Source organism: Salminus brasiliensis, chromosome 1 (genome assembly GCF_030463535.1).
Source record: "Salminus brasiliensis chromosome 1, fSalBra1.hap2, whole genome shotgun sequence".
Classification (NCBI taxonomy): domain Eukaryota; kingdom Metazoa; phylum Chordata; class Actinopteri; order Characiformes; family Bryconidae; genus Salminus; species Salminus brasiliensis.
The window spans coordinates 34,012,876-34,039,487 of NC_132878.1; the positions used below are offsets into that span (position 1 = coordinate 34,012,876).

General features: G+C 40.3%; 1 protein-coding gene across 1 annotated transcript in view; it reads left to right on the forward strand.

Annotated features, from left to right (window-relative positions):
* Positions 1 to 26,612, forward strand: part of scara5 (scavenger receptor class A, member 5 (putative)) — a 94,663-nt gene that overhangs the window by 51,293 nt on the left and 16,758 nt on the right. The window contains exons 4-8 of the mRNA XM_072678235.1: positions 5,058 to 5,243; positions 6,182 to 6,670; positions 11,389 to 11,469; positions 13,345 to 13,452; positions 17,101 to 17,166. Of these exons, the coding sequence (XP_072534336.1) occupies positions 5,058 to 5,243; positions 6,182 to 6,670; positions 11,389 to 11,469; positions 13,345 to 13,452; positions 17,101 to 17,166 (930 nt within the window). The remainder of the gene's footprint in view (positions 1 to 5,057; positions 5,244 to 6,181; positions 6,671 to 11,388; positions 11,470 to 13,344; positions 13,453 to 17,100; positions 17,167 to 26,612) is intronic.

A 26,612-nucleotide genomic window follows, 5' to 3' on the forward strand; every position in this document is an offset into this window, starting at 1 on the left:
GAGGCTGCATTCCAAACCACACACTGCCACACTACACAGTGTTTCAGAACCACATTAGAAGTGCATTCAATTGTGCCTCATCAAAGTAAAGATGTGTGTGAGCTGGGATAAGTCGATTTGTCAACATACAGATATCACCATGATTTAATAAGCCAGGTTTAAGGATCCAGCAGTTAGATCTTAAGTTTTTTTTATTGCGTGGATCATGCAGGACCCGCAAACACACCAGCCTTATGCAGACCTCTACCTGCAGCCTTTTGTCATGCGTATGTCATATGTAACCCTTTTCCCTTTTGGTTTAACTGCAAATATGTCAGTATGAGTGCGAAGCAAACCGGGACTAAACTGCAACACTAGCATTTTCTTACTCAATCTGGACCGAGGGAACTACACATATAAACATACCCTTACTTTCCTTGACATATTGATTATAGAATCATGTGACCATGTGCGATGCAAATATCTGTGCATGTAGTTATAACAAGGCCCAAGTTCCTTTAACAGTGTTATAAACAGAAAACAATGTCATTCAAGACATCTTGTGTTAACAGAATGTCACATTCTTCATAAATCATCTGTCATATCTAATGCCATACTGTAAGCTAGTCCTAAAAAATCCAGTGTCGCTTTATAAATATGTCATCTAGTTCTTATACATGTGCTATAAAGCCCCTATGTAGGTGTATATAAGCAAATTCAGTCCAAATGTGGCCCAAGCTTTCAGTTTCAGGGGTTAAATTACACAACTAAGAGCAAACTGCCCAAGAATTGACAAGAGAAGGAAAAAATCTATTCCTCTTTGGCAAATTGCTACGTAAGTGACATCATTTGCAAGGAATCAGAGGACATCTGCTATACATTTTGAAGTTTGCACACATCTTGGGCGTGTGTTGCCTTATGGGGACCATACATACAGTAAGGGCGGTCAAGGTTAGTCCACCGAAGAGTGTTTCCCAGCATGCACTGTACGTCTCACGGGGACAGTGTGATTGGATTTTGAGGGAGAGAAGGCCTTCGCTGTTGGTGTATTTGCTCTTGAGCAGAGTTCCAGAGCTCCTGAGCCGAGAAGCCTTCCCACTTTAATTTACTCCTGTGGGAGCGCGTCCATCTGTTCCAGAGGGTTTGTGGTTTTGGCTTGAGCGCCTGCCAGTTTTCAGCTTATGACAAAGTAAAACTGCATAACCCCTCACCTCTGATTAATAGCAGTTAGCCATGTCTTGAAGCTGCCCAAGATATCAGTCATGAAAAACAGCCTGCAGCAGATCATACAATAACTGGAATGACTGTTTCACGGAACTGGAATGACGGTTCAGTTAGGATTTGTCTAGAAGTCCTGAAATTCTGTACACCTGTGCAAAAAAGACCTGAAACAATGCTCTGTGATGTCTGATACAGTGGTGTCATACATAGCACCCACCTACTGCCAGCTCAGATTAACTGCAGTGCTGAGAATGCCTTGCTGTCCAAGTCATATCTGGTCAATGGTGGTACCACTATATGTTGGTTTCTGTCTACTAGTAGATGGAGTAGCGTGAGGGGGGTGATAAATTGAGCAGATACAGACAGTAACTGAAGATCTTCAGTATATGTTGGTGTTTTTTATTAAAATCAAATGTTGATTTGCTAAAATTGTCCTGTTGACACTTGGTCAGCATGAAAACACACATTGCTTTGACCGCCCAGCTTCATTAACTTTTAGTAGTACATTAATATTATTTACATATTTATTTATTGGAGATCCAAGCAGAGATCTGCTGCCCTGTTCTCAGTGCATTTGCTCTTATTAGTAATGCAAGTACTACAGGAAAGTATGATACCTGTATCCTGTTCCTAATACTTGGGGTTACGCAAGCCTAGTCCATTCCCTTCACCACAGTCCTTTTCTAATCAACCACTACACTGCAAACTCTTCACAGTGGTCTTCAGCTCTTCATCAGTGCTTTGCTGAATTAATCACACCTCAACCACCAACTAATTAGACCTCATTTGGCGTCCCAGACCCACTCAACCTCAGGAACACTATACTAACAGCATACACATCATCAGAGATGTATAGTAACGAAGTAGAGCTTTGAAATTATTTGGAGATGGAAGAACCACCAGAAGAAACTCCACCTTGACCACCTTCAAATATTTGTATGTGGCCTAATGACCTGAGATCTTTTAGCTGTAGTTTAGTTTACAGAGAGTGAAGCTCAGTGTTTTGTTGCTCTCCTCACTTGTTTTTACATATGAAACACTTGTATGTGGCAGGATGAGTCAGTTCTGTTTAGCCTTTCTTTCTTTTGGGCGAGTTTGTTTAGAGAGTTAAGTGAAGACTCCATGTACATGTACTCTACAGAAGACTCTAATGTCTACTACATTGCTGTCCTTGTACTACAGCCAAAGGACTTGTGACAGCGCTTAAGTCTGAGCATTTGAAATAATATAAACAATGGTATACTTTTGACTGCTTTCTGTAATAACTACATAACACAATACTTGTACTTTTACTTTCAGTACTTAAGTAGTACATTTTAGAATAAACAACTTGCACTACTTAAAAAATGCTGAATACTTTAGTACTTCCCCTTAAATATGGAGCTTAAAGAACACTTCTACTTTTACTCAAGTCTGGTTCTCTAGTACATTATACATGTCTGCACGCCAAGCAGCCTATATCTCCCACCGGGCTACACCTTTAATCACACACTGACCTTCTCCACCAAACCCATGCACTTTTTATTCACAACCACTGACTAGATAAAGAAGAAGTGTTGGGATTCAGTGTAGTCGATTCAAGAATCGTTCCACACAAAATGATGAAAAATACATAAATACTTACATTAATACATTTATACTGTACATGTAACACTTTTATAACTGGGCATATGCACGTGCACTGCAGTCCAGTGGTCAACCTGTACAAAACACAAAAAAGTCAATAAGTGGGGTGTTCATATGAGCTGCTGTGATTAGATTTAGACATATATATATTTTTTAAATGGTAATCAGGTATTGCTTGCTTTTGTTTTTCAGTTATGTTTAAAGGTGCGCCCCCTGTGGTTTGTCACAGTCTTTCCATCTTTTGAAGTGCATGTATGTGTTCTCCTCTGTCACTGAAAGTGCTATAATTACCAAATGCATGAACACATATGGCCAGAATTAGCTTTGTCTCTTTAATCCATAATAGCTCAGCTCAAAGCCACAGCTTTGCCTTTACTTTTCCAGGCCGCACTGCACACGGATGATTGTAGATGAGAGAGAGAGAGAGAGAAAGAGAGAGAGAGAGAGAGAGAGAGAGGGGGGGGGGGAGGGGGGCAGTGACTTGAGTAAAGCTATTTCCCCTTTGCTTTCCTGTCTTACTGTTAGTGTGAGAAAGTGAAACAGCGTTTGACAGTCAACTCTCCACAGAGCGAGCCAGTATTACATCACCTCAACAGAGAGAGTATTAAGTTTCAAAATCTGCCATAGGCCAAGAGCCGTCTGTTACCCAGCAACCCCCGGCCCAACAAAGTATAAATCTTAACAGCCTTTTACTTTCTGGGATCATGCAGCGGATTTCTGCTTTTCTGCGATTTTGTTAAATCCACTCATGTCCGGGGAGAATTCCTGGTGGGGTACATTTAGGAGCCTTATTTTAATGTTTTTAATTCTGAGCCTGATTGGGGCTCATAAAAATGGGGCTCATGTTGTTACACATATGCACTAAATCTTTCTGCCTGAAGTCTTTAGGGCTGTACAAAATTAAGTCCACACCATGTGGGCTAAAATAGCCAACCATGAAAACACCCTGAGACTGGGCCAATTTTGTATTTTCATGCATGATGTAGTATGTAAATACAGTACACTGCAAGTGTATGTGGGAAGCAAACTGCGGTGAAAGTAAATGTTTTTGTAAGGTTACAGAAAACAATACAGTTGTGCATTTAGTCATTCAAGGCTACAGTAATTTAGCCCCGCCCACATTTACACTAAAGTTAGTAGAAGTGTTTCAGCTCTTGACTGCTTGTTGAAGGAATAGCACCCAAAAGATATTGTCTTATTCTGGGCCTCCGAGTGGTCTAGGTGCTGAGATGGCTGAACTAAGCTGCTGCCACTATGAGGATCGCTTGTTCGAATCCTGGGTCAGGCTGTCTGCCATTAGCAGCCGGAGCCTGATCATAAATCATAAATAACATAATCAGCAATATCACATTACATTTACATTATATGTTGATAGGTTTGAGTCTGCACATATGACAAAAAAAGACTGTACAAAATGTATTATAAGTTCAACCTAAAGGATGAAATCAATTTCAGTGATTGACATTTCCAATTACAGTTTCCAAAAGCATAATGGCTACAAGATAACACTAACTGTTATGTAAAGCATATAAAATTAAAAAGTAACTGTCTAATTAAAAATAAATATAATAGAATAGAAGAAGAAAAAAAATGTTTTTTTGTTGTACAAAGTGGCAACCAATCAGTGGTACAAACACATTCTGACAGTTGTGAGTACAATCTCTCTTTCACACCATTTGACTAATTGATATTGTAATAAGAAACACATGCAAGCCTAGTTTTGCCAGACCCCCACTGGCTGCATAGATTTGTCAGTGGAATTTTAACAATATGGAGTTTGGGATCAATATTTATTTTCTTTATTGTGAAGGTGTAGCCCGGTGGGAGCATAAAATGACATCTATTACGTTCCATGTACGATTCCATGTGACCCTGTCTGATAAAGGACTCGAGCCTTGCCCTCCGAGCCTTAAAAAAGCCAAAAAAGATCCTAAAAACCTAAAAAACCCTATTTCAGTAACTGTACAACAGTACAGTACAATCATCAAGTAAAATCAAGCTGCTTTTGGAAGTCAAAGACCATCTGCTGGGCTTTTGGCATCTACTACGCATATTAGTTTATCTTATTTACATGAACCTGTTTGACAAAGAATGTATTTTTTTTACTGTTCTAACTTGCATACCCTCCAAATCCACGCACAACTGAGTCCACAAAGATTTCTGCTCAGCTTTATAAACACAGTAGATTTATGAATGAAGCTTCACACTTGCGTCTTCTCTCTCTTTCTCAGTATCCAGGACCCAGGCCTCCTCAGAGAAGCAAGAGGCTCTGCTGGAGAATGTGACCCGTCTGGGTGACCGCTCCGAGGCCCTGCAGGAATCTCTGGGCCAGCTCCCCTCCCAAAGCGACCTCTTGGAGAACATCTGGAAGCTGGAGAGCCTCTTTCACAACCACAGCGAGGAGCTGCAGCAGCTGGGTATGACTCAAAGCACAACCGAGACGCTGCACCAAAAAGCACCACAAAATTATGAAGGCATTTTACCTGATTCTGTGTATCAGCAAGTTATGAAGCTGTTCATGAGGCATGTCAAATGCATATATTAGGTTCTAGTTCTGTAGTTTTAGAGGTCTTTGGCAGTCTGTAGAAGTTTAGAGTCACATTTGTTTTGCAGTACATTTGATTTACATTATGTAGTATAATGTAAATAATAATAATAATAATAATAATAATAATAATGAAGTGCATAGTTATGTGCTGGTGTTCCAATTTGTCTTTGTGTCATCATTAGCAAAATCAGGCATTCTTTTAGTGACTTTTCTTAGATTTGCAGTTAAACTTCGACGCTGAGCTGTAAAGCATGTGACTAACTAACATTAGCAAGATAAACAAGCTGAGTTGATTTTCTAGCACACAGGCCAGCCTCCAGAGATGACTGATCAGTGGTGCGCATTCCTTATACCTCAGCTCAGCTTTTAGTTTGCTAACTAGATGCTTAGCGAGTTTTGTAGAGATGATAATTGAGCTAGGTAGCCAGCTGGCTACCAGAATGAATAACCTTAGCTTGCTTATTAGCAACAGGTGCTGCTGGTTAGTGCTTTCTGACCTTTTAAATTAGCTAGTTAGTTGGTAGTACTCAACTTTTAGGCTTGTAAGTCATCATAGCTAAGCTCCTACAATATACAAACCACATTCTACTAAGCTTGTGGGCTTGTGTAAGATTTTGATAGATCATTTCTAGCTTTAAATTTTACTTTCATTTTAAAAATGTATAATTTATATTATGACATTCATTTTCATGATTTTTATTTCTTTTATTTATTTTCACCACACCAATAAGTCAGTCGTCACCTATATGCACATAACACTGCACATATCTCCTTTTTTTAAAGTGTAGTATTTTTTGTTCCTTTAAGGCCGTCTTGTGCAGGGACTGGAGCGGGACGTGCGTGACCTTCAAGCCCATGCTGAGCATGTGTCAGGCTCAATGGCCGAGATGGAGGAGCACCTGGGCACTGTCAGCCTGTCCAGCTGGAGCAACAGCAGCATCCTAGGAGCAGCCCTGGCCCGGGCCGCGGAATCCATCCACAGCCAGGACACCCTGCTGCGCGAGACGGCAGGCCGCGTGGACACCCTGCGGGAACGGTTGGAAGAGGTGGACTGGACTGTGGGCTCAATCAACCACTCACTCAGCAGTGACGTTGACATCCAACGGGTGACGACGGAGCAGCTGCAGGTACAGCTTGGCAACGTGACCCATGACACCATGAGCATGAGGGTCATGCAGATCCACCTGGAGGAGCAGATGAAGAACGAGATTGAAATCCTCAGTGTTATAACTGAGGACCTGAGGCTTAAAGATTGGGAGCATTCCATGGCACTGAAGAACCTCACCATTATACAAGGTAAGAAGGAAGACAAATACACAAACATGATAGATGGCAATAGTATGGATGTACCTAAAATGACTGATATTAAAGGTGATTCTCTGTAGGATTTTTTTCTGTTGAACAAAATGTAGTTTTGCATTACAAGTATTCTAAAATATGCTTTTAATGAACGAATGGTACGATGAAAACATTCTTTGCAACCACAGCTTATTTTCCAGCTCTAAGTGGAATTACTTGTTTTCCAGCTCTAAATGAAATTATTTATTTTCCAGCCTTAAGAGGCTGGAAGGCCTGTCTACATCAACCAAATAAGAAAACTTTTCCCTTCGAAATTTTGATTACAGCTTATATTGGTGCCTAACAAAACATACATGCATGTTTGAACACACAATTGACCAGAAACCCTCAAAATTTCCTACATCACAAATAATTAAATTGGACTTAGCCCTCTAATTGCAATAGATACATTTAATATATGACGTGTCTTCTAAAATTTAGATTCTTTAGCATGTAAGTTGAACTCCCACTGAGATCTATGTACTATACGTTGATTAAAATAAGTTGCAGTCAGTATTCTTAGTGGGTTGTAGGGGCTCTGTCCATTGGATGTCACTCACAGGGTTTGTTTTGACTGTTCCTGCCGTGAATCCTTCTTCTGGAACCTTGTATTTACAATGATGTCATTTTGGCATTATAGTTGTACATAAAGTTAACTAAAGAAGTGAAAACCATGTTACATTTTGCAACAGACGCAGGGTCTGTTTCATGTGTATGTGTTCATTTCATAAAGCGGCTGGAATGATTTCTACTGGACCTTTGAAGACATTTCATACTAAAGGCATTCGCCCCATCATTACTTCCAGACTGCAGGACATTTGCTTGTGATTACAATGGGGGTTTGCCAGTGGACCTGCACAACTCGTGGTATAATACTCTTTGGCATTCTGCCTTTGCCTGAATCAGTGACCTTTGCCTAAGCTTCAAATGGTACCTACCCTTAGGCCTGGCAGTAGATGGAAACTACAGCCAGGAAAATTGATTTCTAATGTTTTTAAAAGAAAAGAAAACTTCTATGAAACCTGTACATATTTTTGAGGGCAAAAGAATGGAAATATGTAATTACGGAACCTCTTGATTAGGGGTAATAGCATCCAGAGGGACTTTTGCGTTTGTGCGCAAATTCTGTGGTCCTGCCGGCAGCACTTTAGTGCTTGGTCCATTATGTTTCAGACATTTATGCATTTGTTCAACAAATAAGGAGGACTTTCCCTGTGGCCTCAAAGTCAGGAAACTGCTGGTCTTTATCATCCGCCTTCCTGTTCAGGTCCAACAGGTGTTCAGCACTGGACAAATTATAGAAGTACATTAAAGTGGACACTGCTTAAAGACAATCTTTCAAGGGCCACTGCTTGAAGATCAGCTTTTACATAGACATTGCTGAAAGATCAGCTCCCACTGAGACATTGCTTAAAGATAAGCTACCAGATAGAGAGATATTGCTTAAAGATCAGCTTCTACTTTATTTACAAACATGTGATGCTCTTTGCATTGTGTGTCTGTGTGTGCCACACTAAGCTTGGAGAACAGAAAGAGGAGACGAGAACTTGAGAAAACTTGGAAAAATATCTCAGGGTTACAAGTCCATCTCCAGAGCTCTTGATGTTCTTTTGTCCAAAGTGCGCAACATAATCAAGAAGTTTACAACCCATGGCACTGTAGCTAATCTCCCTGGACGTGGATGTAGTAGAAAACTTGATGAAAGGTTGCAATGCAGTACAGACCGGATGGTGGATAAGCATCCCTATCAAGTTCCAAAAAAATGTAAGCTGTCCTGCAAGCTCAGAGTGCATCAGTGTCAGCGTGAACTGTCAGTCGACATTTGAATGAAATGCTTTGGCAGGAGACCCAAGAGGACCCCACTACTGACACAGAGACATAAAAAAGCTAGACTGCAGTTTGCCTAAATGTACGTGAGTAAGCCAAAATTCTTCTGGGAAAACGTCTTGAGGACAGATGAGACCAAGATAGAGCTTTTTTGGTAAAGCACATCATTCTACTTTTTACCGAAAACATAATGACGCCTACAAAGAAAAGAACACAGTACCTACAGTAAAATATGGTGGAGGTTCAAAGATGTTTTGGGGTTATTTTTCTGCCTCTGGCACTGGGTGTGTACAAGGCACTTGACTGTGTACAAGGCATCATGAACTCTGAAGATTACCAATAGTTTTGTCCAGTCCATTTTTGAGCTTTTTGTGTTGTTCCAATACACACAGAGGAAAATGGCATGTGTATAACAAAACATATGTAGCTGCAATCATATTCTCAGAGAAATACTTCAGGAAAAAAGATTCAGGAGTACCAAAACCTTCGGCCATGACTATAGCTACATATTGCTTAAAGATCAGCCACCCTTAACCCCAGTTCTTAGTGATCAATTTCTGATAACTGGTAAAAAACTAGAGGATGACTAACACAAGCTGTGCCTCAACAGATGAGTTACAGTTTCTAACTACACCAGCAAGGCCTGCAAGTAGCATTTAAGCAAAATGTATTTTATGTGGTTTCCAATAATATGCATCTAATTGGGACTACCTTTGATTTCCTGTGGCAGTTGGACTAATTTTGTGAAGTATTTATTTTTGACCAGATATCACACAGACACTCCCTGCAGGAGAGAAAATAGAGTTCAATGTAGATCCTTAGCCAAGCAAAACCCATGTGGAGGTCCACCACCCAAAGCCTACATTCCATTCTATTCCATTCCATTCCATGTACAGCTGTATGTAGAGAGGTTATTCTGTCCCAGTGGTCATTGAAGTGGTTTTTCACTGACGAGTGTCCACTGCCCTAATTCTAAATCCAGCTATTATGAGAAAAGCCACAAAACTGCTCTCAAATCAGCAGCAAATGGGATTTTCCACTAACACCCTCCTAATAGTGCTTGACCACAGTGTATTTGGCCTAGTCCAAGTGCAATAGATTAATGGTTCCCGAGGCTCACTAGAAGGAGTGAGACAAAAACACACAGAGCACTCTAAAAACAAACCATCCATTAACCCCTGAGGCTCCAACCCTGACCGCATCTCTTTTACTTGGTGTCTGAGAACAAGTGCCTTCATCAAATGTTCATCAAAGGGCTGAGAATTTGAAGCGGGATGAACACGGCTGTAGCTCTGGGTTTTAAAAGTTGGAGACTTTGCCTATTCATATAGCTTCTTTGCCTCTTCGTCCTCAATGATAATGTAGAAAATAGTGTTGTTTATCATGTAAAGAGGCATGTCTTCTCAGAAATCAATACTCAGGGCATCTCCCTAGTGTTATCTGAGCAGCGACCCTACTGTCACCCTCCCAGCTCGGTTTCATTTAGTGTGATAAGGAGATATCTAGCTAGCAGATGGAATTAACCACTTAACGCAGAAAGGCTTATGACACACTTATAAAAAGCTAAGGTGTATTATTCAGTAACTACAGGGACTTCTGTACAAACTGGTGGGGCTATTCTCTGGTATTAGAATTGTGTTTGTAATAACACTTTCGGCCCACCAGCAGCCCATAGGCTTTTTAAGGGGTTAAACATAACCCCTAGGGGTTAGGGTTGGCTAAGTAAGTATAGTCTTCTTCAGAGCTTCATCAGTCAACCTATGTCACATTTCTTTCCTTTATCAGCTGTGCAGAACACTAAGACCTGCCCTATGTAGCAATTACCCTCTCAAACTGTATTTTGATACGTGGGGCAAACTAAACTAAAAGGCCTATGATCTGGAGAGAAGAGCTTGATGAAACCGAAAAGTCTTCCGTGAGCTTGAGCCACAATGTAAATATGTTCTTCATTGTTGCTAGTATGGTTCAACAAAAGAGCAGAACTGGCCACTCAAAGCCAAGAGTAACAAAATGCTGGCCAGCTATGAGGACGGTACCTTGGCGTGTAAGAGGGGGCTTGCACGGCATGATCCATAATCCAAACCCATAGCCGTGAGGTTGAGGGTTGTTATTGCATAAAGACAAAGTTTGCGAATTTACTGTAGTGATGAGATGCCCTGAGAGTTTTCTGTGGATCAGAGGTTTATGGAAACGCTGCGGTGCGGTCATAGATTGAGGGGGAGCTTTATAATGAATTGGACAGATTCTGACAGACTTCAGCTTAAGCCAACATGATTTCATAAGGCAGTGTTTCAAGTTACAAATGAATTTGTGTGTTGACATACTGTTGAAACTAACTAAACTGACTAGGTTTCTATATGTGGGAGGCATGGAACTTTACGTTCATTTGTTTATAACTTCCCCCAACATGCTAACGTTATTAACAGAGAAAGAAAAGAGCTTTACATTTTTTTGGGTGATTTATTTTCTTTTGACTCGTAGAGTTATTGCTCTCATTTTGCTGTACATTCAGTTTGTATTATATAAATATAACCACATACATGCATAATGAATTACATCAGATTTACACTGTGTAGTGACCGGTTTGGGACTGGTTTCTAATGCAGGATGGATATTTTTCTTTTATACAAAGACTGTCCTCAACACTGTGATCAACTATCCTCTCTCATTTTTGCAAACACATATGTGGATGACTTGAACATTTATTATTTAGAAATAATCTTATAAATGTACAGTTTTTTTTCTGTTGCCAGCAACAACTGCAGTTATTGATTCTAAAAATCTCCCCAATTCAGTTTTGGTTTGTTAATATTTTTGGTGCCTGTTAACTGTTTACCCTCTTATTTCAGGCCCACCAGGACCAAAAGGTGAGAAGGGCGACGAGGGGCCTTTAGGACCTGCTGGACTGCCTGGCCTGTCAGGCTTAAGAGGTATAAGTCAAGTCAAGTTAAATGTATTTGTATAACGCTTTTCACAACTGTTTTCGTCACAAAGCAACTTTACATAATTAGTAATTAGAAAAAGACAGACAAAAAAAGAAAGACATGAAGAAATTAAGGATCAGAGACACCCAGTGAGCAAGCCAACAGCGACATATATAAGGTAAAGGTGTTTGTCACTGTACAGCAAAATGTGTCCTCTGCATTTAACCCATCTGTGGTAGTGAACATACACACACACACTAGTGAGTGTGTGGGCAGAGTGGTGGGCAGCCAACTCCAGCGCCCAGGGAGCAGAGAGGGTAAAGGGCCTTGCTCAAGGGCCCAACAGTGGCAGCTTGCCGAGCCCAGGAATCAAACCCACAACCCTGTTATCAACAGCCTGGCGCTCTAACCGCTGAGCCACCACTGCCCTGATGTATAGCTGCTTAATTTGTTGGAATATGTTCTATAATTATTAAGGTTTGACCTCTATTTTCGTGTTTTACCCTCATAGCTGAGACTCAATTCAGTACATAGGTTTGCTTTCTACTTTTCCGCTAATAACTTTTTGGCTTCACCCAGAGTAGAGGTGGTGTTAAAGCAGACATGCTACCCTGTTTACGTACTATAAGGCTAAATTGATAAGCCAAAGCATTATGAAGCAAATAATGTTGAATATCTTGTAACGGGGTGCGTGTCGCAATCTGGGGGGATCAGTTCTTTTAGTTGGATGTTGGATGCAGAAGAAAAAGGAAGGTGACAAAGGCCACATGGTCAAAGGAGGTTCAGAGCATCTCCGAAATGCCAAGGTGTTTGGGGAGTGTTTGACAGCTGTAATGCTCTGGACAATGTTCTGCTGGGCTGAGTCTGGACATTTCTGTTGATGTCAGTTGGTGCCATGTGCCATCGATCTAAACAATGTTGCAGACTAATTACACTCTGTCATGCCAGTGGTATACTACCCTGGTGACAGTGGCCTCGCTCAGCAGGATAATGCACCTGGCTATGCAGCACACATTGTTCGGGAATGATTTGAAGAAAACAATGACTACGTTTAAGGTGTTGCTCAATCTAATCAAACATGAGTGCAATGTGCTGCAACACAAGTCCAATACAAGGTGGCTCAAGGGTCTACTGCTGTATTGTCTTGGTGCTAGATACTACCTACAGAACTTTTTGAGTCTATGCCTCTGCAGGTTGGATCTCTTTTGGTGGAACATGGAGGACAAGATGCTTCTCTGTGTGTATGGTTCTCTTCCAAGTATATCAGCTGTTCAATGACATTGTGTTCTTGGCTTCTTGTGACTCTAAGGTGAATGACATGGTATGCTATCAGTGTTGGTGGCATTGTGTTATAGGGGGACTTCTTGCTAGTGGTTGGTCATTGAAAATGACTACATTGGTGACAAAACTGGGGAAAATCCAACCAAAACAAGAATATTTCATAGCAGTGAACAGCTTTTATGTCACTAACATAAAAGTTTAAGCTTAAGTTCTGCTTAAGCCAGAATCACAGTGTTTTTAGGAAACTGGAGCGTTAAAGTCCTCTTTGTCCAGAATCGCCCTCAGTCCTATGAATGCAACACAACCTCAGGCACTCATTTCAGTTGCTCAAGTTAATCTTTTAACTTAAAAAAGGTTAAAACAGTCCTACCTCCTCACATCACATGAGTCCTCGCCATCTGTTGATGACAGACAGCGTATTTGTGTGCTGGAAGAGGAAATACTGGATGTCCTGCTTCACTGACTGCCTTACCACAGCAGGAGAGAATACACACAAACTGATAAGGATGGATGTGTAAATATTTTTGTAAATTGGAGACACATTTCTTGTCACAGGTTAATAAATCTTATGCATGTGTATGTGTGTGTGTATCTTGTCAGGTTTACCAGGGGAAAGAGGCATTCAGGGTCCCCGGGGGCTTTCTGGTCCAGGCGGTCTTGATGGGCAACATGGAGAGAAAGGAGATATCGGACCACAGGGGCCCAAAGGTAGAGGTTTACAACACACATGCACACCCGGGCCTTTATCTGTTGCCTATGCTGTTGGGGACAGAGAGAGAGAGTAAGGGAGGGAGAGAGAAATACATAGTGTAAAAGTGCTAAAGCACTACAGCTTATTTTTGATGCCTAACATCAGTAATTAGAACAAAGTGCATTTGCTAGCAGCTACATTGGTATAACGTTAAGTGTAAGATTTATTTATTTGGATGACTGACCAGCAAAAAGTTAGCTTTCTTAGCTAGATTGATGTTAACAGTAACAAATGTAACAGTAATTAGCTGTATATTTAACAGACTACATTTGTCTGTTAAGCCCTATCTTACCCGCCAAAATTCCTGTGGTCTCAAAATGAGGTGTGTTCAGGTAAATTTCTGGCCTATTGCTGTCCTGGCAATGGAAAACACAGGTGTGCCACTGACTGAAACGACCTAGGCAGACGCCAACAGTCAGACGTTCGTTGCTGTCTTGGCAGTGAATTGTCAACACAGGAGCGTGCACAGTGTGCGTACACCCCCGCTTAGTGCCATTGAAATAGCAATCCGCCAAAGTCAGACTGCACCTGGCTCTTAAAGGGAATGGCGAGTAACGCTGATTAGTTTATTGCACGTTACACCCAAAACACACCCATGATTAATTACGAGACTTACTGTATGCCTTTTGCGCATTTTGTGCCATACAGGCATATTTTTCCCATCGTTACAATAGCAAAGACACACTGACGCCCTAAATCAAGCAGCACGGTTCACCGCCGAGAGTCCATTGTCTGTTTAAGGGGTTCATTCTCTTTTTTCTGCCTCCCTCCCTCTTCCCCCACCCTACCCTCTATGTTTATGGCTGATGCTAGACTTCAGTCTGTATTGAGATACAAAGCCTGTGCACATGCGACTAAGAGCTAAAACAAGAGTACCATAAATTCTAAGCACAAACAGCTCAAGAACCCACTCTAGTTGTGATCTGGCATTATTTTCTCTCTGAACAGAACATTACAAGAAAACAAGCTAAATTTACTACTTCAGGAAGGATACTGCGTTCAGTGTTTACAGAGAAAAGTCAGCAATTAGATTCTGGCACTTTTGGTTTCATTACACACTGTTGAACACCCATTGCCTTATTTTCCATAGTAGTGTGGTTAGCTTTATTAGGACCAGCTATTCTGGAACATTTACAGCAATCGAGTTAAAAAGCACTTTAAATCTCATTTCAAGCCTTCAGTATATCTCGGGACAAGCAGTCCGACCCTGGTCATGGAAAACAGCTCGGAATCCATAGTGGAAAACTAAGGTTATATGGCTTTGCTCTTTGGTTCCCCAGTGAAATTAGTACATAATAAAGCTCCAAAGCAGGCACCTAGACAAGAACACTATATATCACTAAATTGAGACATTTCCATACATATTTGTCTACATAATACTCCTTTGATAAAATAATTTTTCATAACAACATTGTAAATGTTTTTTTTTTTTTTTTTATCAGAACCATCGAATTAAAAAATGCAAAGGGGTTCTCAAAAACATTTTTTGTAATCAGGAATAGGATATTCCAGTCCTGGAGTCATACCACCCAGCTCATGGTACATTGGCCTGCCAAGTTCAGTTCCAACCTCAATCTGAAACACCTGATCCAGCTAATCAAGGCCTGTAGCAGTGTTGTTGTATCGCAACCAGGTGTGTTAAATTAAAGAAATAAACTCCACAAGAACAAAAAGCAGTTAATGCTATAGAAAGCGGCGTACATGCACTGTTTGTCAAATGTTCAGAGAAACCAACAAGCTTGTATTTGTCAGTTTGCAATGGCTTAGCCTAACATGTGGAAGGATGTTTGAATCATACCATCTTTCTGCTGAAAAACTGAAGAAATAAAGCCAAAGGTCACCCTGCATTACTCTGTACACACTCCTGCTTGTGATGTCAGCACTCAAACCCTTCAGCTGTTAAAACAACCTTTGGGCCTGAAGAGTTTCAATGTGTGCTTTTAGTAATAGTTTGAAAAAGAGAACTGTCAAGTCATTATTTAGGCATGTGTTGAAGAACAGTTGCTAGAACAGAAACACATGGCACAGATGTGTTGTTTAGTCTCTCACTATTCAGCTCCCACCCATGAAGTTGTTAATGTGTAGGAGTGAAGACTAGACCAGTGGGTCTCTAGCCCTACTCCTGGCTTTGGATCCAACCATAATGCACCCCACCTGATCCAACTAATTACTGCCTTCAGAAGTGCTTGATTGGCTGAACTGGGTGTGCTGTATATTTTTGGGGGAATTGAAACTTGCACTTGAAAGTTGGCTCTCCAGGCGGAGGTTTGGAGACCTTTGGACTAGACAAGTGATTATGGGTGCCTCGGTATCCCAGCTTTGAATGGTGCTCTTGAAGCTGTCCCCGAGGTTTTGGGCCGGGGTGTGAAACTTAACCTGCCCGTACTTATTCTGGTGGGATGTTCTTTAATCAGCCCAGTTCATTTAAAGAGCGAAACGGATGCGTGTGGGAAGTGGGAAGGTATTATTAGATCCAGACAGACAGAAAAGCCAACCAAAAACCAATGATTTGGAATGAAGCCCTATTTTACCCTATTATACCCTATAGAATACCCTATTTTCAGTACATTCCTAAATATGACATTCTTTAAGGGTCTTAACTAAATAAAAGATTTCTGGAACCCAAATGGTTAAGAGCATTGATTTGCCTGGTAAAATGGTTGAAGAACTATTCCACCGTGTTGTCAGTATGAGTGTAGTGCGCTCTTCAAGGGTGCCTTAGTATGTACAATTCCACCCACTAGTTTGGACCAACCCTATCACACTATGCTACCAGTGCTTAATTTACCCTCGAAGAAACATGAAGCACCTTCTCATCTGTTTGGACTGCCACTAATGCTACAGCATTGGGTGGCTGAATACTCTAATTTAAATTCTGTTAAGCCTACATTTGCTAGTGATGGGGCACTCCCATGTGCACACAACCAGAATATCTCAAAGAGCCATTGAATGCTAAAACTGTTCTTCTCAGTGATGAAGAAGGTCTTTAAATTGGTTCTAGGGAGCACCACGAAGGGTTCCACTATTGTTACATGTCAGAGAACCCTTTTTGCTTAGAATGTACTGGCCATTATAAAATACAGACACTAGCGTAGAGCTTACTTCCTATGGTTTCCTGATTTTTTCACTCAAAGCTACCTGTGGCTGAGACGCCCTGACCACAGCCAGCACTGGAGCATCACAACACATAACCATTCCATTAGCATTAGAATTAGCATTTCCCGTAGTCGGCCTATGCAATCTGCAGCAGGCTTGTTGGCTGGCCAGGATAGTCAAGAGGGATTATAATTCACTAAGAGAGTGAGACATGTCTTTAGCTAAGGCTAAACTTATTCAGAAACATTTATTTTATTGGTTAAATAGAAAAACGGACACAGGGCTCAGCTAAGTAAAAAATGCAAAATTACTGTTTAATCATTTTAATTATTACCTAATTATTTACACTAAGCTACATAACACATCTGCTCTTCAGACTTTTTCTGTTCTTTTGTGTCTAAAAACAACTCATGTTTCCTACTAGAATACCATGACTTGTACGCACACACACATATGCACTGTATTAGAGCAGTCTCTAATCATAGCCTTCTTCATTTTGTCTCTTTTAGGCCAGAGGGGAGAAAGAGGACTCAAGGGAGAGAAGGGTGATCGAGGTGACCAAGGAGATAAAACAGGTATCCAGTTCAAACAGTACCAGTCTGGACACACCCGATAGAATGTAATCATATACATATACATTCTAAACATTTTGAATAGAAATGTCTACATATTTTCTTTTTCCCCAAACAAGACATTTTAAATGTAGATCTTCACATCGGTGGAAAACTTCGTAAATAGATCTATAGAGCACCACAAAGGGTTCCACTATCATTATAACTAGAAAGAACCTGCTTTGCTTAGATGGTAGCAGCAGCAGCCAACAAGATTCCAGCTAGTGATGAACTAAAAAAATATCCATTAGTGCACTTTTATATTTTTAAAAGCATTTTCATTCATATTCATTCCACTGTCTTCACTGTTATACTAAATTGATGATAAAAACAATGATAAGTTTGCACTACCCCTACACAACCCTCGAGTTTCAAGCTCAAGTTTTTCTAGCTATTCCAACTTAATTTCAGTGATATTTAGAATCTGCAAATGTGTTAACACCTCATTTTTCTTTACCAATTTATTGTAACCTCATGTGCTCCCATTTTAATGTAGCCTTTATGTGATGTGTTTTAGCCTGCCTTCATTTTTTTTTGATGAACTGCTCATTTTGGGGGTGTTGGTGCTGAGCATTGGCTATTTTAGGAAAGGGTGCAGAATAGGGGGGGTGACTTTGTACGCTGGAGAGTATATAATTAACATCTCAAGCTTTTTTGCATTAAAAGACCAACCAAGCTTGTCATTACATGCCGATGCTTAACTCAGAAACCTCATAATTCACTTTGAAATTAGCCTTTGTTTATGTGTTAGCCCTGCTTAAGAGAACGCTCATTTCCGCTAGCCTGGTAATGGCCATTTGCCTGTTACAGTAGCAGACATCCCACCCTGTAATGAGAGGCAGCATCTAAACATAGTAGAAATTTGTTCTTTTATAGCAGCTCTCAGCTAGTAACAGATGATTAAGTAAGATATTCTTTACATTGGATGTAAAAGTTTGGATGTAGACTGTCTGTGACTGATTATTTCTGGAACCTGCTAGCTAAGCGAAACTCCCACATTTTTCCAGTTCCAACACAGAGCCTCTCATCATCAACAGAAATAAAGAGTCCAGCATCAGTCACTAAGAGAGTAATGAAATGTTTGTGATATTTGACGTTACATTGCTTTTCTTACACTGTCCTGTCCGCCATGGACGCCTGTGTGTGGAATGGCACTTGTGATGGTGAACGTCTGAGAGCTGAGTGAGTGAGCGAGGACATGTTTGTTATTTCTACTATGAGGTAGAAATGAAAAAGCTCCAACAGCATGTAGAAACACATGCCATTAACGAAAGGAAAATACACCAAAACGACAGACGTAACAGTACACAGTTTCTCGGGTGGTAATACAATGACAAGTTTTGGGGAAATTATACATATCGAGACTTTGCATGCTGCCCTCCTGCTCTAGCCCCCACCTTAATGGTTTACAGCATGCCCCAAAGAGGCGGGGGGGCTCACTCAGTCAGGCAGTGTAACATTTGGGCACTTTTGGATTGGTCTTGTGTAAAAGACAACAAACTGGTCAAACTAAATGTCAGGATCTGTAAGTAAGAACTCAGGGAGAGAATCATCCCAGGGGGGTGGCATGGCTCTCACTCTCTCACTTCTCTCTCTAATACTACCTGTAGAGTATCTGTACAGTTTATACACAACAGGTAGAATTATTTAGAAATGATATAAATGATAAATCCATTTGTGCCACCTTAACCCTTCATATGAAGTTCATATGAAGTTGTCATTCTGAACTCATGATTAAGAGCATAATGCTATGCTAACTCTTAATAATGTGTTTTTGGGTATTAATGTTCAAAGTCAGTCAAACATGACTCATCTTTATGGAGTCAGAGTAAATCTGTAAAAATATTCATGCCTGAAACCTCCGCCGGCCCCAGTATTCTGTCTTTGGGCCAGGTTTTCCGGAGTAGGGTATACAGTTATTAAAAAGCCTACACTAGTAATGTATGTGTGAGCTGGCAGGGTTTATTTACTTGGTCTTCTTTAAAACATGCAGTGCATTCTGTAGCCTCGGCACTGTGATGTAATGGAAAAGTAAATGGAAAAGCAGGCTTTGTTATCAGGCTCCAAATTGTCTCCAAAGCAGGCAAAACTCCAGTTGTCAGTCACATTTCAGACAGAGTTCTGCTCAAAGAATGGAAACGGTGGCGATTATGCCATTGTCGAAAGGCTTCATTTTCCCTGTCCGTATGAAAAACACCCCAGAGATCGTTTTCAGTGACCTTGAGTGCTGTTTTGAAATGGTTGGCTAAATCCGGACACATGTGGATGGTGCCTAAAATTGTGCACAGTAATGCAAAATCAAGAAAAGGCCTTTTACATGTACGTGTGTCCAGACTTTTAACTGCTACTAGATACTAGATGTGGGCTGAGTCTCACCTAGTCCTGAGGTGTAAATAGATGGTGTGTTTCAGTCCCATGATCTCATCTGTCTTGCCTGGCACACCCTGCATTGCCACTCTGGACAGCGACTCTGGGATCAAACGCATGATTTACATTTTTCCTCCTCTCTTCTTTTATTCATAAAGCTTGGTATACACACATGTTTTTATCTAGCTGTCGGCCAGCTCTCACCCTTCACCCAGCACTCTCAGAAAATAGGCCGTTTCATTATGCGGCTTTTAAATGCCTCGTTACTCAGTTTAACTCTGACAGGTAAATTATTTCAGTCAGGCCCAGGCAGTGAGGAAAAAGCCATGTAAAAAAAAGTGTATGCGGTGAGAAGTGTTGTGGTAAAGTAAATAAGGCTCAAAACATCTGATGTTGTATATAATAATGTACATAATGAATTCACATTCATTTGATTTCTACATGAAATACAAGCCTCCAAACAGACATGCATCTCTCAGCACTGCTGTGCTACAGGTATAAAGGTCATGAAGGTTCTTTTTCAGTATCAGCCACATTCAAATTCATCTTTAATAAATTAAGTCCATGGTTTCTGCAATGCTACATTTACAAGGGGGTGTGCTATGAGTGTTTTGCCATTACAGTACTGGATTGGTACCATAGGTGTAATGGCAAAACACTGGTAGCGTACCTCTGTGAGGCACAGCAGAATAACGCCAACTTGTAAATGCCTTTGCCCAAGTTTTATCAAGAGTATAAGATCATTTGAAATGTTTGGTTAGACATGGGTTTTATCATACATGCCAGTGTACCAGTGGACCTCTGTCACGAGGGCCCAGTGCCTGTGTTGATGAAAAGAAATCAGTATTTAGTTTATTCCACTGTTTGAAAAATGGAAGAACATGGAATATCTATATCCACAAACCTATAGGGGCAGAAGTTGCTCAATGGTTTGTGATTAATAACTGGGTTCGATACCGAGATCCGCTTAACTACTCCTGTTAACTACACCTATGGGTCCTTGAGCTTAACCCTTTCTGCTCCAGGGTCAACACATCATGGTTGACCCTGTAGTCTGACCACAGTTTTCTAAGATGAAACACTGAGCACTGAATTTTGCTGTACTGTGTGTCTCGTCACATGACGTGTAGTGTAAGTATAGTGGAAATACAGTGCTGAATGTTAATACAGGACATGAACAAGGCACCCAACCCCCAGGTCTTCTCTGGGTGCAGGTGTGTGTGATCACTGACCCTAGTTACTAGTGTTTGTGTGTTAATTGCAGAGGTCATATTCTGCATATCGCCGCTGTACAATGAAAATCATGTATCTCCGTTTTTATCCGTTTTTAGTTTTCTCCATGGTTTGAACCCTGTAGCTGCTCTGTACACTGTGTGAATGATTCTGGATGAATTGACCAATAGAAGTGCTCTAGAATCTCTTGATTCTAAATTAAACTCTCTATTAACATCCATTTAAAGTTAAAAACAATTTTGCTTTCTTCTGTAAAATCACCATTTTGAAGATACATGTTTTTCATTGGACAGCAATGATATTCTGCTGTGCTGTGGCTATAATAGGATGATCTGATGTTACATGAGCATCACTTTAAGGTGCCGCTTTCCAAGAATCTAATTTGAATAATTTGAATTAAGAAACTGTACATCTGAATGGATTTACTGAATTCTAGTTGATTTTTAACCAACTAACAAGCCTTGGATTTAAGGTGTCAATGAAATACTATGCTGCAAGTGCAGACTTGCCCTAGCTGTTTTAAGTAAGCTGAGCACTTCACAGTCTAGTGCTGTGTTCTGCTCCAACAGCAAAATGATTTTTTTCTGGACAATGTGCTCAAACACATTCAGGCCCATTTATTTATCTTAGCTCTGAAATGGGCTCAGCAGTAAGGGAGTACGTGTGTGTGGGAAGTGTGTGTGAGGGGTGTTTATGATGTTTTTTTATTATTATTCATTGAACACCTGCTGTAAATTCTTGGATGTTTGAGTCAAGTGTTTGCATGGAATTAGAGAAAAGTGTAAGTGAAGAAGTGTGTGAAAGCAGTAAGGAAGCAGTGTGAGTGAGCGAGCATGTGGGAGGGATACACTCTATACAGCTTTTTATAAAATATTCCACCATAATGAAATTTTTGTTGTAAAATAATCTGAAACATGATTAACAAAACATTTCACTGCATGATTAAATATGATTTTAATGGTTCTTTAAACAAGGGCTCCCCTAAGCAACTCTCTAAAGATCTGAAAACATTACTACATTGATTTATTTCTAAATGAATTGGTTAAGAAATTGCAGTTCAGGGGAAATGTGGCGGTAAAGATGAGATCTGGAAGAGCAGGAAAACTCTCAGATAAATGCTCATTCGCAGGGAAGACAAGTCAATCAAAACCCTTATATAACACCACATTAAGGTTTAGCTGAGTCGAGAAGGTGGTGCACTGTGCAGCACGGCTTGCCCAAACATCTTCATGGAAGAGTGAAATGGAAAAAAAGAAAACCTTTCCTGGGACAAAAGTTAAGATCATAATGAGGACATATTTAGCATGTAAATAGGAAACACCTTCAAGCTGAAGTGGGAATAAGTCACTAAATTGCAATCTCTTGCAAATATGTAAAGCCTATTCAAACCTAAGATTCAGAATAATGTGTTATAATCCCATAATTAACTTTATTTGAAAAAATAAACTGTAACTGATGAAAATGAGCTATTTCTGCAATTTGAATTGTAAAACTATATTATCTATATTATCTATATATTTATAGAGACACTTCCTTACCCCACAAAAGCAACACCATCAGCACTCTGTATTACTAGCTCCTATTGAGCAGTGTCCACCTTTTTCATATTTGCAAAATATTATTCTTTTGGGGTGGGGAGGTTATATGACCGCATAAAGGTTGAGCTGAGTCAAGAAGGTGGTGCACTGTACAGCACTGCTTACCCAAACCTTGCCAAATCTTCATGGAAGTCATGGAGTCATAAAACAGAACCCTTTCCTGGGACAACATTAAAAACATAACATAAAAAATATATATATTACATGTAAATAAGAAACACCTTTAAGCAGAGGTGTGAAAAAATCACTGAGCTGCTGTTCACAAGTATGTACAAGGCCTAACAGTCAAGTTGAGTCAATGCCATTAATTTAATGCCAAAGTTAATTTAATGCCATTGAAAGCCTGGAAGATCAAAGATGATGGTAGCATTTTAATAACGTTTTTAATAACAGCATGTTAGTAGGATAGTAGAATATTAAATTAATATTAAACATTAAAGTTACTGTTAATAAAATTACTGTAATTGATTGTTTTGTTACTAAAAATACAACCAATTGCTCTAAATTCGGAAGCTTGTCTTCTCTGTCCTCCAAAATTTTACTGGTAAAAATATGTAAATCCCATTGAAGTTTCAGCATAAAGTGTTATAATTCTATGAGTCACTTTATTTAAAAACAACTGTGCTATAAACTATATGATCTATATTAATCTATATAATCTGTATAAACAAATATTATTTGCTTTCTCAGGCTTTCCTGGGATAAGAGATAATTTTCTTGTCTTAATAAAACAAACATTTCAGTGAGATGAAATGCAAAGAGTCTTAACCAGGTTCTTTATGGAACCAAATCCAGTTTCATCTATGGTATTGCTCCAAGAACATTTTAATTTTTAAGAGTATTCCATGTTTTAAATAGACTCACTTTCTCTTTTCCCTATTCTTTTCCTCTGTGAAGAGCATTAACAAAGTATGTGCGCTGACAGCTCCTTGTGTGAGAGTTTGAGACACAAGCGCTAAATGTGTATCAAGTGTAAGGTTGAGGTGCTGCAGATGTCTCCTGGGTCCTCATAAATTCACTGACAGGTTGTAAAAGGCAGACACTTGAAGGCTCATATGCAGTTAACCGGACACATGTTCAGCTCTAGTCGCAGGAAAAGAGTACTCTCATGTTTGCTACAGGGCAATTAACAATAAGCTACACACATAAATAAATAAGTGGTGATGTGAGAGTCTCACAGGGCATTCGTCACATACCCACCGGTCCACACACACTTAAAAATGGGCAATAGTGCGAGGGTCAGAAAGTCTGGTGCATTTTGTCGCCTTCTAAGTCCATGTAGGTGGCCCCAGCATTGATAGAGAAGATGCAAAGAAAAAAACAGCAAAGAACCTACTAATTTTGAACAAAATGTGGGTGCAGGCGATTCTCCAAATGGGAGTGCCTAGCGTAGCCCAGGCCCTGCTCAAAAAAATCCTATTGGGGTCTTAAATGCTGTGGCTGAAACACAAATGGCTCTACATTCCGAGTAAAGTGCATTATTCAGGGTTTAGAAATCATACATAGTACACTACTGTACATATTGGAGTAAAGAACCATTTCTAATTACCCCACTAACATTAGCTTGCATAGTCCCCTTGGGAACTCAAGGAAGAAGTGAGTGAGAAATCTCTCGCTCACATTGTAATGATTCAAAGGACCATAATGATGACTTATATGAGTGATCCAACATGTAGGTACCTGAATTCACACTGCCAACACTTTGTCATCCTGTCAGGTCTGCCACTACCATGTCCATATGACATCAAAAGGGCTATGCTATTCCTATTGTTGTAAAACTTGACAACGTGAAATGATTTGTAAACAACATACAAAAAATAGCTGACCCTAGTTCTAACCTCAACCCAAAACCTAACCCTCACCCTGGTCCTAATCCTAACCTTAACCTCAACCATAAACCTAACCCTCACCCTGGTCCTAATCCTAACCTTAACCTCAACCCAAAACCTAACCCTCACCCTGGTCCTAATCCTAACCTTAACCTCAACCCAAGACCTAACCCTCACCCTGGTCCTAATCCTAACCTTAACCTCAACCATAAACCTAACCCTCACCCTGGTCTTAATCCTAACCTTAACCTCAACCCAAGACCTAACCCTCACCCTGGTCCTAATCCTAACCTTAACCTCAACCATAAACCTAACCCTTACCCTGGTCATAATCCTAACCTCAACATTAAGGGATCAGGGTGAGGGTTAGGTTTTGGGTTGAGGTTAAGATTAGGACCAGGGTAAGGGTTAGGTTTTTGCTTAATCACAGTCTAATCCAGTTAACGGCCAGTTCCAGTTCCAGTGTCAGCTCTTGGATGATCAATGATTCCTCAGGCGAACATTTACAGATCTTTACCTAGACTCTTCAAATGAAGTGAAGGACAGCTGAATTCAGTAGAAGTCTTCAGTAACAGCCTTTTATTATTTTATCTAAAATGGACCACTCCAAATAAAGTGTCACCCAACAGTCTGCTCACCACAAAACAAATCTGGCTGACAGGAAGCCCACTTACAAACGCTTACTACGATACTGACTCAGATCAAGCGAATGGTGTTTTGAAGTAAAAGAAGGACGAATTGAGACAGGTTGGACTCGCTGCCAGTTATATAGGCCTAAATATTTTAGCTAGCAGGATAAACACCACTATATAGACCATGTTCCAGCCAGCTCAGGCTCCAATCCCACATGTTTGGAGAATAAAGTTCACTCAGTTCCCCTTCATGGGCATGCTCTAGCCTATGCAAATGGACAGTTAGAATGCAAATAAAAAAGCCCTGATGGTATAACAGCTGCAGGACTCCTGTTCCAAGTGCTGACTTTAGTTTAGGTTGTTTTAGACATTGTAAAATATAGCAGTTTAGTCAATGACAGTTAATCCATCCTCTGGCTGGCAGATTACAGACATTATGTGCTGGTTCTCTCCCATTAAAATACTTTATTTAACAGTAATATTTCAATGAAAAATGTCACAATCACATTTTTTTAAATATAGTCAGTCAACCACCACATGTTCTTTAGTTTTCATTTGTCTCTCAATAAAAGCAGCGGCCTGTTGGCCTTCTGGGAGCCGTCACTGAAAGCTGTGAGTTTATGTCCCAGCAGAAAACTTTGCTTATTTCCTGAAGCGAACAGCCCAGCCAGCAGTGATGAAAGCAGGGCAGAATGACATCAGTTCTGCTAGAATCAAGTTGATTTAGTGTTTTTGATTAAGGTGCCCTGGCAATGCGGCCCTAGGCCTAACTAAGTGACACCGCAGGAATTTATATGGCTAGGAAACAAAGAAAGAGTTGAATATATATCGTAATGGTCTGTATAGTTAACTGATTCAATACTCCAACTCTTTATTGCTTACACAACTGCTTAAGGAGAATCAGACAACTCTAGGGGTTTCTTACTCTCTTTTTTGTTGACAAAGAGAGAGAGAAAGAACCAGAGAGAGTATTTAGTACTAATAAAATCTCTGCAGAGAGCTGATGTTTACTCATGGATCAAGTCAGCAGAGGTATTCAGCAATGCATTGTTTGTTTCACTCTTTTTAGAGTTAAAGAAAGCAGAGAAAGACTTCACTCATCTGTTCTCTCGCCAAAAGAGAATGTGCTTTGTTTTCTCTATAGGCCGAAGCACATAAACAATAGCATAAGTTCTGTTCTTGTTCATGTGAGCATGTGGATCAGACTCAAATAAACTTAGGCCAACTCAAAACATAGCAAACGAGGAGAGACAGAGCCATGCTGGGCTGAGTTTCACTGCCTCATAGATGCAACACCCAAATACAGGCTCCACTCCCTCAACAACCACATCCTTCAGTCCAAAAGCTACAGGAGATATGTTTATCATGCTCTGCTGTTTTGCTTTATTGTAAAATACTTATTGTAGTTACTTCTCGTCCTTATTGACCTTGTCATATTTCGTCTTAAGGGTTAAAGGACATTCCACAACCATTCCATTCCAAAGGCCATTCCAGTAAAATCCACATATCCTTTTTTTTTAACCAGACAAAAACAGCACTCCTACGGTACTGCCTTTGGAACACAACGGTTTGCCAGATCTTCTTCCAAGCCTAAACAGCAAAGTCACTTACATTTCATGTAAATAGTAATTGACACAAATACGAGACAACCTTGCTTGCTAGTCCACACACCACACATAAAGCAGCAGTGCAAATTTGGCAAAGAGTACTTAGTGTGTCACACAGCTTTCCAGCAATAATAGCCCCTGCAC